At 35.8% G+C, this 13,616-nt stretch overlaps 1 protein-coding gene across 22 annotated transcripts in view; it reads left to right on the top strand.

The window, feature by feature from the left end:
• GPHN (gephyrin) overlaps positions 1–13,616 on the top strand; it is a 301,882-nt gene that overhangs the window by 212,154 nt on the left and 76,112 nt on the right. For 9 of the 22 annotated variants that reach the window (XM_076344879.1, XM_076344866.1, XM_076344880.1 and 6 more), the window contains 2 exons: positions 8,860–8,916; positions 10,948–11,019. The exons of 5 other annotated variants lie outside the window; for them this stretch is intronic. In XM_076344879.1, coding sequence (XP_076200994.1) covers positions 8,860–8,916; positions 10,948–11,019 — 129 coding nt within the window. The remainder of the gene's footprint in view (positions 1–8,859; positions 8,917–10,947; positions 11,020–13,616) is intronic. 8 more of the 22 variants (XM_076344875.1, XM_076344873.1, XM_076344869.1 and 5 more) reach the window with 1 other exon arrangement.

Here is a 13,616-nt window from a genome sequence, read left to right as displayed (position 1 = left end):
ACGTATGTTAGAAGCCCTTTATTTTGTAATTCATGTAAGGCTTAGGTCAATGCTTATCCAACTCTGTATTCTGGATCTGCAAGGAGAATTTAGTATGCGCGAAGTGCATTGCCTGTGTTTGAGAAAATTCTTACTTAGTTGTGCCACTTTTCATTTAGTAAAATATTGATCATGGGTTGTTCTCCCTATTTTAATTTTCTACGTGCAACAGGAAAAGGGAGAAGGCACTGTAGTCTCCAGGGAATTGTCCCATTTTGAATGTCAGCAATCAGTTTAACTAGTTTTGTTTGTTCCTTGAAGAGACTGTGTAAGAAAATAGTATTTAATTTTTTCCACATTTTTGCCTTTTTAAAATAAATAAACTGTAGCAGCACAAATCATGACAGAATTCTGATGACATGTTAAAATATGAGTTCAAAATTGTGTGACCGTGAAGGTATTATGCCATTCACAGATGCCTCAAGATTAGGTGTTAGAATGTGTTCAGATGATTAATAGTAATGACAACGATTCAAATGAATCCCCATATTTATTACACTCAAAATTTATCTTTAATGTCTGAAATTAATTGCTTCTATTTTGCTCACCAATTTAGTTTAATTTTAAAAGGCAAAATACACATTATCTCCTTAAAAGGGGCATTTATGAATAGGGTAGAACTTGATTTCTTCAATTAGGCTTCAACAGGATATTTGCTTGTTTGAAAGGAAAGGAAGTGGTTATTTATCTATTTCTGATCACTTTCACAGTAGCGTTGCATATTCTTGGACAAGAATTTCTGTAGGCATTTATTGATATTTACATTTACTGAAACCTGCATATATTTCAGTAAAGAGCTTTTTATTTAAACCAGCAATAGCGGTGACTGTAGGAATGTATTTACGGGAAAAGTCTATGACAGATTAGGGATCCTTAAGGTGAGAAATTCAAAGCACTTACATTTGGAACATATTTCTCTCCAATGTCTATGTTGGAAACTGGGCCTCCCACTTGAATGCCCTACAGTAGATTTATGGAAATCATCCCATAAGAAACAGTAACAAGTTTGGCAAGATTTCAAACCAGCTGTCTTGGCAATGTCTTTTTCAGATTTGCACCATTCGTTACAGTTTATTTATTAAGACTGCTTTTTTTTCTTTTCAAAACAGCTTTTCAAAATGTGAGGAATGCCTTTGAGCAAGGATTTTCTGTCCTCAAAGAGGTTTACTCTTCCCTTTAATGTCCCACTGGCCCATCTGTTTCAGAAAGATGGGATCTTCCTTGTTACACTGAGCCCAAATGCAAACATCTCTCCCTTAATTTTGCTGCTAAAAGTGGTCAAAAAGAGCAAATGTCTTAGCTGGTTTGCTTTATCACCTACCTGTCCCAGCATCAGGTCACTTCTAAGTGATTTCATTGATGTGACAGCTTTCACTGTGACCACCAAGGTATCTTTGATAGGAGCTAGCTTAGTGTCTAAAAATGTTTAAAGGACACTGTCCTCCACTGAAATATGAACAGCCCTATATATGCTGCAGCTTTTAGAACTTCAGTTCAGCTTAGGTCAACAAGGCAAAAGAGCAGCACATTCAGAACTGAACTGTCAGTTTGGGAAAGGTATATACAAAGAATTCAAAACTTCACCACCTAGGACTTAAGATATTTTTTTTTTTCTTTAAAGATGAACAACTTTCCTGCTTGCCAAGACAGATTTCTGATCTATGCGACAGGTGTTTGTTTTTTCAAAAGTTCTACCAGGAGCATGAGGTGCAAATTCTGCTTTCCTTTGTGGGGAAAGACAGAGAATAAATGAGGCTGCAGACATAGGCAGGGAGCAAAATATGCCAGCAGCCATTAAAAAAATATTCAAAGTGGGGCTGAAATGAGAGGATTGAAAGTATTGAATTGAGGAGAAATCGGATGTAAAGGTTGAGTGGTAGAGGTCTGGTATAGAGCAAAGCAGTATTTATGGCTCTTGAGTGATGAGGCTGCAGGGCTTAGAGTGGTTTGGAGAAGAGTAGGAAGTAGTTTGGAGGTAGGAGGCAGCAACAGCTTTATGAGAAAAGAAAGGGCTATGGTCAGGAAGAACTGGGAGAAAGGTAGCCTTGAGTGGGTAGAAGGGTTTGGGGAACTTCAGCTGTGTGACAGGAGAGTTGTGCAACTGAAAGCTCTGAGACAAGCTGGGTCCAGAAACCCTACTGTAAACCTTGGTCCCTATATGTTTGTGCATACATGTCCCCTGTATAATAAGGTGAAGCATAAAGTATTTGAACTTATTCTCAATCGGTTTGCTCAGAGCAGTCTGGTCGCTATAGCACACAGCTCTCTGCAGGCTAATTAAGTGTTCTGATGGTCAGCATTCTTTACAATCAGTAGGAGCCCTTTTGTGATTTCCATACCATTCCCGTTGGCCTGGGCATGCCTCTGCCAAGAGTAGCCATTTGGTTTTGTTACTCATCATTTATAATCTCTTCATGTCTTGGGCAACATAAAGCCTGTGTATTTTGTTAACTGCATAGTGAAAGTAAGGACACCAACTCTCATATGCCCAGAGCTCCAGTTTAAATGAGATTTAGGACATTAAGTCACTAAGAATAGTGGCATAATATGTAATGTTTGTACTTATTGTAGTCTGTTTTGCCCTGGCTGCGCATTTTACCTACCAACTTTTAGATTTGATTTCTGACCATTAAATTTCACTGAAGTCAATAGATAGTTTTAAAGAACTAGGCTGCCACACATTGGCGTAAAAGAACCAGTGTATTACAAAATCTCCTGTATAAGGACATGGTTACATTATCTTTATCATTATGTGTGTTAACAGACCATTGATCTGGTGATGATATTAATGTACTAAACTCCAAAACTGCAAGCAAATTGCATTACTTTTTACCACTGATTGGTCCACCTGCACTGTTTTATTCCCTCATCTGCACATGGAACAGTGTGAGTAGTAGTGCCCATTTTAAATAATTAAAAATTTAAAAAAAAATGTGGGTAGTGTGAACAAAATGTGTGATGGTATGATAATGATGTTTTATTGGCATTCATTAGCATACACGTACATTATGCTTTTGTAAGTTTACCATTTCCAAGAAGTGCAGCAACCCTAATAAAACATTTATGCCATACTGCAGTATAGTGCATAGGTGTGAATATGTTTATTGGTTGAGAATGTATGTTTGTTACAGGAGCTTGTACTCCCTTTGTTTGAAAATACTCCCCATTTATTTAGGAAGCCCCATCTAATTGGTGTTTGTCTGGCCTAAAACCGCAGAAGTAAAAATACTTTTAAGTGCAAGTCTATTTTTCATGCATGAATGTAAAAGTTATACATAATGCATTTTTTAACTTAAAATAAATTGATTTGCTGCAATATTAAAAATATCTTAAGCTCTTTGTTAGCAGTAGAAACTGCTCACTTGATGTAGAGCATTGTTATTATTAGAGAATTCTAGTTGGAGTTCAGATTTCTATATCAGATTTTTCCACTGTTGATCAGACAAGTAAGGGTTGTAAAAAATACCACCCATACCAGGATTTTATTATATAATATTTGGATGTTGGCAGTCACAGTCCCCAACATTAAATTTCTTGACAAGCAGTATGTAATTACTTCACTAATTAAAATTACTTCTTGCCAGCCACGGAATGTTTACAGTTTATTCCTTTTTTCTGGATGTCACTATCCTTCACTGATCTCCAGTTTGTTGTATACCGTGAACTTTGACGAACATTGCTAAGGGTCAGAAAAAGCCTTTTCCATCTTCATAAGATTTAATCTCCTTTGGATTCACTTCCCTTAAGTGATCTGGCCAATACATAAATTTTTTTTTTCCTGGCCAACTGATGTAAAATCATTGCCAGTTGAGTTATACTTTTAAGATACTTTTCTCTGTTAATATGAACTGTGTGAGAATTTGTGTGAGAGATTTCAAGAACATTTTTCTGGAACAGAATGGTGTAATAATATGCGTAGTATAGCTTTTATGGTTTCTCTTCTTCAACTGGACCCCCTTCTTCTCTAGTTCAATGCACTATATTAACTTGAGGAATCTCCAAGCTTTTGATAAAAAATTGCTGATGGCTCCTAAATATCCCTGTACTTAATATGTTGTATTCTTTCAAAGCCCCTTCATGTGGGGGCTGTTTGAATATATTATAATACATATTTAGTTTCTCTTCTGTAAGTTTTTTATGTTTTTGTCTTCTCAATGCATTTATCTTTAAGATCATTTTAATGTTGTTTTTATACATCCACCTGCCTTTTCACTGAATCATAGAACATCTGTTTAAGCTACATGGGATTGGAGAGAGGTTTATCTCATTGTTCTTCTTCCATATTTTGCCTTGGTCAGTTGAACGGCCCTTGCGGGGGGGGGGAAACAGCTTTGGAGTGGAGTGTATTGTGGAATTCTGCTGAAGGAAGTGGTCCAAAGTAGGAGCATCATATGCACAGTTTTGCTCTAGATTTCCAAAACTGATCATTCCTTTCTTACCATGATGCCCTGCATTTTGAGATGAAATGCTAACCAGAAGGAAGTAATGACAGGTAAACAAGGGAAGTCGTCTTTTCTCATAGCATGTACAAATTTGTGAATGTCACTGTTGACAGCCAAAAACCTGCTTTAAAAAGGAACAACTTCATAAACATTTATTAACAGTATGTGTAGTCACATTGACAAATATGATGCAAGCAAGTTTCATGATTTAGGATTCAGTAGAGGATATTCACGCCATTTAACTTCACATCCCCTAAGGCAACCAGGTTAGGAGCACAAGGGAACTTTTAGTTAGGTGCAATGACGAGAAGCCATGGCTAGAAACTAACAGGGACTGTTTTTGTCTAAGAAAACAGAAAATGTTTGTTGGCACAGTTGTCAGGCGTATGTGGGATAACACATATGACAAATGCAAAAACATTTATTTGCAGACCCAGTGATGTAATGTTCCACAAGGAATATTAATAGTTTTCTTTAGTCACTGTTCATCATTGACCACCGGTAGTGGTCAAGTGAGATAACAGTTACGTTTTTCTTATGTGCACAGCAAATAACCTGAACTTGATTTGGATGCTGTGTAGTATAATCTCTTGCTTTTGATTAACATGATTCCAACACTGCGCGCCCAGGCCATTGAATAAGGAACTTAACATCTTTTTAAACCACTGCTGTAAAGAGTTTCCATTGCTAGTGTTGCATTTATTCAGTTTCAAAATTAAGTAATTTGATCATAGCAAAAAGGCTTTGTCATTATGAACCATGTATGTGTTAGCCAGCATTCTGGAAAAAAGTCTGACAGAGGTTTGACTTCTTGGTGAACGTGGATGTGAAAACACATTCTGAAAGCTTTAGGTCCTGCAAAATTCCCATTTCTTTGTCAGAAGCAGTAAGCAGGGAAACTTCAGAGTAGCAAGAACAGAGTATATTATCAGAAAGGGGTAGGAGTCTAAGATGGATAGTGTTAAGTATTTGAGGCTATTATCTCTCCTTTTGTGGAACTGTTCCTCTAAATAAATCTGACTAAAGCCAGAATCTCAGATTAGCCAGTTGTTCAGAGCTGTTCTTTCTTTATGACGAGTATAACTGCTGGTTTATATATATTTAAGGTTAGGTCTTTTAAATTCTTTTTTCTGGAGTAAACTCAGGGATGAAGATAAAGAGGTACATTTATTACGGGCTCTGTTAGAAGGTAGAGGAATAATAATGAAACCATATGTGAGACTTCTGCTTAGAAAACACTAAGTGACTGTTCTTTGATACCCAAGTCTTTCATACATCTTGTAACAAGTCCATTAAGCATATTTGAGCACTCCTCTTTGCTCACTGTTTGGTTCTAGTTTCCCTGCTTCCTAAGTTTTCTTCCACTGGCTTGCTGTCTCATTCTACTCCCATTGTAACTCCACCTTGTTCTTAGATACCAGGATAGGGACACACCTGTGGCTAGTCTTTAGCTTTTAACTCCTACTATTATTCCCTTGTGAATAAGAAAGGGATGTAAATATAATGCATTTATCTTAACTGTCAGTGCATTATACCCTGCCAGTTTCCTGGAATGTTCCCTACACAACACCTTTCTCGCTTCATTACATTGAATATCTTCATTGTCATCCTTCAGAACGTTCCAAAGCCCTCACATCTTTCAGGTAACATTTTGCAAATAACTACTTAGTGTTGCTCCTGCCTCATCTCTTAATCCATTCATTTAGCTTGTGTTGTGGTATTAAAAAAAAAAAAAATCATAAAACCTGAGGCACAAAGTTTTGTTTTCAATTTCACTGTTCAGGTTCTTTTTATTAGTCCTATGTTTTGCTTAGAAGGAAGTGGTGTTTTCATTTTACAAATGGATAATAGAAAAATCAGAAAACTCATTTCTCGATCACAGAAGTGACCGATGGGGATGGAAGTATACAAACTTTCGATTTAGAACACTTACATGCACATCTTTCATTCTAATCTTTTCTAGCTACAAGTGTTCATCTATGATGGGGTTCTTGTATCCAGCTGAGTTTCTGAAAAGCAAGGAGTGTATAATCCATGCCATTTTCTGAAATACTAGTTTATCAGTCAACTTCTAGAACATCATACAGGGGTTGACCAGAGAGAGATAAGGATATACCTGAATTCCTTTCTGTGGCATTTACCATGAAAAAAAATGTTTTTATATTCCTGCTGTTCCTTGCCTTCTTGCTAATACCCTGTTTAATTCCCAGAACAGATGTAGTATAGTTTGTGCAATACTCGTATCACTCTGATTCATCCCTTGAGAAACACCCTAGTTGCATTCTGCAAGGTTCCTGTAGCAAACGTTATGATGTATATTAACTGTGCCATGGATGTAAAACAAGAGTTGACCTTAGGCTATCTCCTTGTGATTTATATTTTCAAGCATTTATAATTTCATTGCTTGCAATGTACACGTTGCATATGTATTCCTCTATATATTTTGAAGAAGGAAAGAGTAAATAATGTCAGTTACATGCACCTATATCTCCAATCTCATTTCTGACTGAATCCTAAACCTTCAGCACAGCACAACTTGAGCAGCCACAATACCCACGTGGGTAAGTAATAGAAGAAAAACTTTTTCCCTGAAGGGCAATGCATATTCCTGTCAACTTACAACTTTTCCCCAAGTTTCTGTGGTATGTAGCATTTTTCTTAATGTCCTAGTTCCATGTCATTATGTGAGATTATTAGCGTAACTTTGAAAAAAGTTTCAAATTAGTAACATGAATTGGGGTTCTACTTGATTATGTCTTATTGTCTGGGACTGGTAATATCTCAGCCAGGGTATTGGGCCAGGTATCTTTGCTCTAACTCTTCTTGTTTTCTTTTCAAATAAGGATCTTCTTTCCCTCTTGAGGCTTCTTTTTTTTTTTTTTTTAATTAGGAAAAATATAGCAACTAGGTTATAACTGCATATATTTTAATTGAATCTGCCTTCTAAAGGAGACATTTGATTTAAGAATGACAGTTTTTTCTTGGTCAGTATACTAGAATTGCTTGGAGATTTGCTTGGAGTCCCATCAAAACCGTGATATGGGTGTTTCACTTGAGAGTTCAAAACAGATACTATTTTAATGCCATAAGACCAGGGAAGGAAAGCAACAATTCACATAAATGTTTCCAGTGTATTTTGGTAGTGGACATCCTATCAGAACTAAGTATTTAAATTGTTAATATATTGCTTAGTTGCATTATTTTCTTGAGAATCTAGTGCAAGTAAAAAAAAAAAAACATTGTTGTCTGTGTTTTGAACATGAATTTCTCCATTTTCCAAGGGTCGGGTAAAAACAAAACGTGGCAATCTAACTTGTGCTTTTGCTAGTGTGCTCCAGAGAGCATAAAGCAGAGTTGAATTTCCATGTTTCATTCAGTCTTTGGCTTCTTTGCTGAGATTTCTTAAAGAAAAGACAGTTAATGTGGCTTGAAAGGATTCACCTCAGTTGTGTGGGACTTTGTTTTACATAACCTGTGAAACAACCATCGGATAATAAAAACTTCCAGTTCAGTCTTGACTCAGACTAGAAAGATATCCCTAAAGTCATTTTTATTGTCTTCTTCCTCTCTACTTCAAATGATACGACACAAGTTTAATTTATCAGTAAAAGAGGTTTATTTACTGGATTCAGCAATTCTGAAAAGAACTTTTGCTGTAAATGAATGTTTTATTTTACATGCTTCTAAAAGTACAAAGCCTTACGAGCAGCTACCTCATTTGTTTCTTCCATCCTCTGCATCATCTAGGAAAAAAACATATATAATAAAGGAAAAGTAATCAGGTAGGGGATGTTGGGGGAGAGGTTATATATGTGGTATATTTAAAATAAAAATCTAATGTTGGTCTGGCATTAAAATTTTCTGGTTGGGCAGCATAATTTTTAACTGGGAATCTTGATAGCAGTGGCTAAAATATCTAGGCCTGGGTCAATAGGAATCTGTATTGCATTCTGTCAGGTATCAATCATGATACTTGCCAGGCCTGATACTCCCAGTTATAGCATAGTATGATCATATGATTTGTAGAAGGTATAGGGTGGTTTTTTCTTCAGTTAGAGTTATAGGACTTCATTATTCTTCATATCCAAATCAAATAAGTAACATGTATTCTTTCAAAAATGTTAGTGAATTCAGCATGCAACATATGTGCCAGATTGGTAATATATTGAAATAAAAATGATCAACAAAGCAAGTTTAAAATGCCATGATAAAGCATCATTTATTCCAGAAATTAGAGTCTGTGTCTTTGTCCTCTAGAGGTGTCTCAGAGAGTCAAATTGATGTCTTGCATGTACTGCTAACTGATTGTGTGGAAATTTTTTTAAGTTCACTTTTTCTTTATTCTTCTGTCTTTTTTACCCATCTTCCCCCATTGTAGCAAATTAGACGGCCGGATGAAAGCAAAGGAGTTGCTAGTAGAGTTGGATCCCTCAAAGTAAATATGTTTCTAACATTTATTTTGCAAGTTTTCTTCTATAGCCTACACTTTTCCTTTTGAAGGGGGAGGTGAGGGGAGGGAGGGAAGGGGCTTTTCCATCTCTCACCATCCCATGATTTTTATTTCGGTATTCTTATTGCCGTTGGGTCACATTTTGTTTGTTTCTGTGCTACACATAGAACAACCTACTGAAGGCAGGCTGCCAGTTAGTTAGCTTTGAATGTCACCACAAATAAGAGATAGTAACAACTTTCTTGAAGTGCCTGTAATTTGGTGATCATGATTAAACCACTTCTCTGATCTATGTTGTTTGTTGTCTCTTAACTGCCTGTTACATGGAGAAGTGACTTACTCATCTTCAGACTACTGCTTCCCATCTTGAAACATAATTAAACTTTTATAGTGCTCACACTTTTTGCATTTAGTTCTGCAAAAGACCATTACCAGAGTTGAATATTTCATGTATATCTAGCCTTTAAACCAGAAAAAATCAGAGTAAATAAAGAGGAAATGAGAGAGAGATTCATGTGAGGCTAATAGGAACAGAGCCACTGTTTTGCTAATAATTAGTCCCTTCTGCCTTTTTTACGTTTGTACAAACATACTCAAATATTTAGAGCACTTAACAGAACAGGCAGATATCTAAATCGGTACCCACCATGCATACTGTTACACCCTAATAAATGGTTTAAAACACAGGATGTAATCTATACCAAGATGCTGATCCTGTGCAGGCCAGGCCATTCTGTTAAGGTTCCATCTCAACAGTTGCCTCTTCTTCAGCCATCCAATTTTTCACTTTTTTTTCCCACCTTATTTCCTTTTAGCACTTTCTCAAGCACTAATTATTTCATTTTTCTTCTGCACTCTCCTTGCCTTTTCTGCATTCTTGGTTTTTGATCTTTTGTTTTGGTTTTGTATGTTGAGTGTATTGCCTTTGTTCCAGGACAAGCCATCCTCTCTGTTCTCTAACACTGCTCTACAGCTGCTCTTTGTGAAAATGTTATTTCACTGAGCATAAAGAAGGGGAGGGGAAGGATTAGTTATGCACCTCTTTCCAGTAATGCCTCCATTTAAATTGATCTCAGCGTAGAAAAAGAAGCCACTTGCTATTTGTTTATACAAGTTATAGCTAGAGGCATCTGTAGCATTCCTCACTGTCTGTGAGGCTTTATCTTTTCATCTTGTGTTTTGGGAAGAGATTTTAGTCACAGTGTAGATGGGAAGACCACTGTACATGAATGAGGCACTGTTTCAGTGGGAGACATTCAGGACCACTGAATTCCCATGGAGGAAAATACAAGACAGCCACAGTTTCTATGCTGTTTTTGAAAATTGTGTATGTAATTACTGTGACCTGTGCATTTTAATGGGTCATCACATACAATTCTAGATGTGTAATGCATATATATATATGCAGAAATTGTAGCTTATTTAGGTGCTGGGCTTCATCTGTTATTTTTATGAACGCCCACTGACACCTAATTTAGGATTATTATTTCTGTATCTGATTGCCCAGGATTTAATTTCACGACCCAAAATATATATATTTAGACACAAAATCTTACATGATTATCCTTACAGAAAATGGGAAATCCTTCTTGAGGTTCCCAAATATGAAAACTTACCTCTAAAAAGTTATTTTTGATGGAAATAAATTCTAGAACACAGCCTTATCAATAAACAAGCAAATAAATAAATAAATGAACAATGTAGCAGAGATTCAGTAGCTTTAGAATGATCTGTCCCTTGATTTTTCAGGGTTTTTCCTGGACTGAAAAAAGAGCAATGTTAATCAAGCAAAAATATCTTGTTTCCAGTTTCCAAGTTTACTGAGCTTGTATGTCTGTGTTGTTCAAAGCACTTTGATGTCTTGAAATGTTTTGCCAGAGGCAGTGAGAAATGTGTTATGCTATGATTTATTTAAAAAAAAAAAAATCCACATAAAAACAAAGAACAAAAGAGAAAAAAAAACGTGACAAGAGAACAGGTTGCTTTTTCAATTCATTTTCTGATGTTTACATGTAGCTCCATCGAAAGCTGGAGGAGCTCAGAGATCACCTAGAAGGCAATGTCAAAGGATGCTCTCTCCGAGTAAATGTACGATTTCACTCGGTGATCTGTTTTTTTAAAACTTCCGCTGGCTGGTAACACCAAATCTGATTGGTTTGTCCTCTCATTCCCATCTTTTTCCTTTCTCTCTCTCTTTCTCCCTTTGTGTTTTCTTTCTTTTCTATCTGGGGTTTCATTTTAATGTGTGAGAAACTTGACCTAATTGACAGGGTTTGTTTAAAAGAATATCTTACTACATTTTAGTGAATGCTAATCAAACTGCTTGGCTTTACAGCAACTAAAAAAAAAATCCCTTTCCAAAATTGAGGTTGCATATCTAAAAGTTTCCTGAATATTAAACTTAGCAAGAAATAAAACAGATATCCTTAATTTAAAGGATAAAAATATCTTCTGCCAGTGATTAATAGCCTTACCTGAACTGAAAACTATGGCTGATATAAGGTAACCCAAAAGCATATAGGTTCACATGTACCTCTGTCTTTGCCTTTAATCTTTTTGGGTCCCTATTTTATCTCACAAAATAGGTTAATATTTGGTTGAATGCCAGCTATGCAGATTTCGTTGCTTGTTTTTTTAGCAGACTAATGTAAAAAATTCTGCAGCATATTTCTTATGCATTAGGTTTGTTCTTTAATGAAAAAAATCTTGAGAAAAGGATTAGGATCTAGCGTATCAGTCATGACACCCCTATAAAGTTGCCCATTTTTCACAGAAATATTTAACAAAGCAAGTCAAATCCAACATAACAATACAGACAGCAGTACCTCGTGTTTAGTAGTTCAACTCATAAATTAAGATCAGCTTTTCAGCAATCAATTCTATAGAAGTGAGTTTAAGCTGCATAATTTAATCTGTAATGAAAATTAGAAAAAAGGGACAGTTGTGAGCATAGTAGATGTGAAAGTTGGTAACCATTTATCTCTTTGCACATCCATCCAGTGAAGATTCTCAGAATAATTTCTTTAGATTCATGTCCTGTTTGTGTCTTCCATACACCATGACTGTTGTCATTCTCAGCACTGTCATTCTAATGCATAATCCACTATGGTTATATAGTGCAAGATAATTTTGGTAATGATAATGAATTGGTAGTTTTTACCTCTTTTGGATGCTTTTGCATATCCAGCTATGTATCTGACATAAAGTTGATTTCTGGTCATTGTCAAATAGAAGTCTCTGAATTTATAATCTTTTGCAGGTCAAATACAAGGAAATCGAGCTGCTAATATATTGCAGCTTTCTATAAAATAAATTTGATTAAAGGACTGTAACTTTTCCCTGGAAAATCTTTAAGAATCAAGTTTTTGGGGGAATAAACTGTGTGATATTTTAGATTTGGTGGTATCTCAAATTTATTAGTCATAACCAAGACAAAGCAAGTTCCTTTATTTTAGACTCCACTCTTAAATTCATTATTTAGTTCTAGTGAATAAATATAAAGCCAGAAAAAAATTATGCCATGAAACTTTGTACTGCAACAAAGGTGTTCTAATTGCACATTATTTCACAGAATGTCACATGGGGAAAGGTTTCAAATGAAAAGTTGTGACCACATTAGTCATGACAAATTAGTTGTCATGAAATTGTCCTGTTCCACTGTGCTACTTTATCTGTTATTTTGTGGCCATACCCTACACAATGTAAGTGAGGAAGTCAGATTGTGAACTAAGAAATGTTCCATATATTCTGCGTGTGCCCTTTAAGTTTCTTAAAACAAGCAGGACACATTGCAAGTATAATAACATATAACTAAAACCTGCTGCTTTGTCACTGCCGCTCTGATTCATGCTGTAATAATGGATGTTTTAGATAAGGCAACATTTTAAAAGACAACATACAAATGACTGATCAAAGAATAGAACAAATCCTTCCTAAATAGTGGACAATTGGAAAGAAAATAATGAGGGATCTGTTAATAGTTCATCTTTAAAATAATTTTCATCTCTTCCATACTGCTTTTGGAAAGGGGTTTAGATGTAAGTTGTTAATACTCCTACAATGTGGCAAATGTATTGAATGGTGTGGGAGGGGGAGCATATAGTATCTGATGGCCAGCCCCATAAGTGAAAAGGAAATGCTATTGCACAATTGTGTATACTATTAAGGTGGAACCTTTGTTCCAGAATGAGTTGCAAAGACATGCTTTCCAGATTAAATTCAAAGGCCATTGGAAATACGTAGGAAACATTGGAATTCTGCAGAATATCCCAGATTCCACCAAAAGTTTAGAAAGCCTGCCAGATATTTAAAATAAAATTGCACTGAAAACATGCATGAAAATTTGAGTTAATTAAGCAGTTTGGGGGCTTGAGTAGTTTTCATTTTAAAACACTACGTTTAATATCAGCAGTAACGCATAACAATTTACAAAAAAAGTTATCCTGACCTGAGATTTGTTTTTCCATTTCTTCTTGAGATCTTCATTCATCTTCCTTGCAGCTATTGCAGTTCTTTTCATGGCTTAATCCTTTGACCCCTCCCAGAGACCTGTGTTCGAAGGTCTCTGTTTCTAAATATTGTTTAGAAAAATTAGTCTTCTATCACTTCGACATGTTAGCATTCCCCTACTGTTCAAATTAATGTAGCAGTAGCAAATAAGTGCATTAGCTACTGAGATGATAAAC

This window comes from Aptenodytes patagonicus, chromosome 7 (genome assembly GCF_965638725.1).
Source record: "Aptenodytes patagonicus chromosome 7, bAptPat1.pri.cur, whole genome shotgun sequence".
NCBI lineage: Eukaryota > Metazoa > Chordata > Aves > Sphenisciformes > Spheniscidae > Aptenodytes > Aptenodytes patagonicus.
The sequence above is the reverse complement of the archived record's forward strand: the minus strand, read 5'-3'. Positions and strand labels throughout refer to the sequence as shown.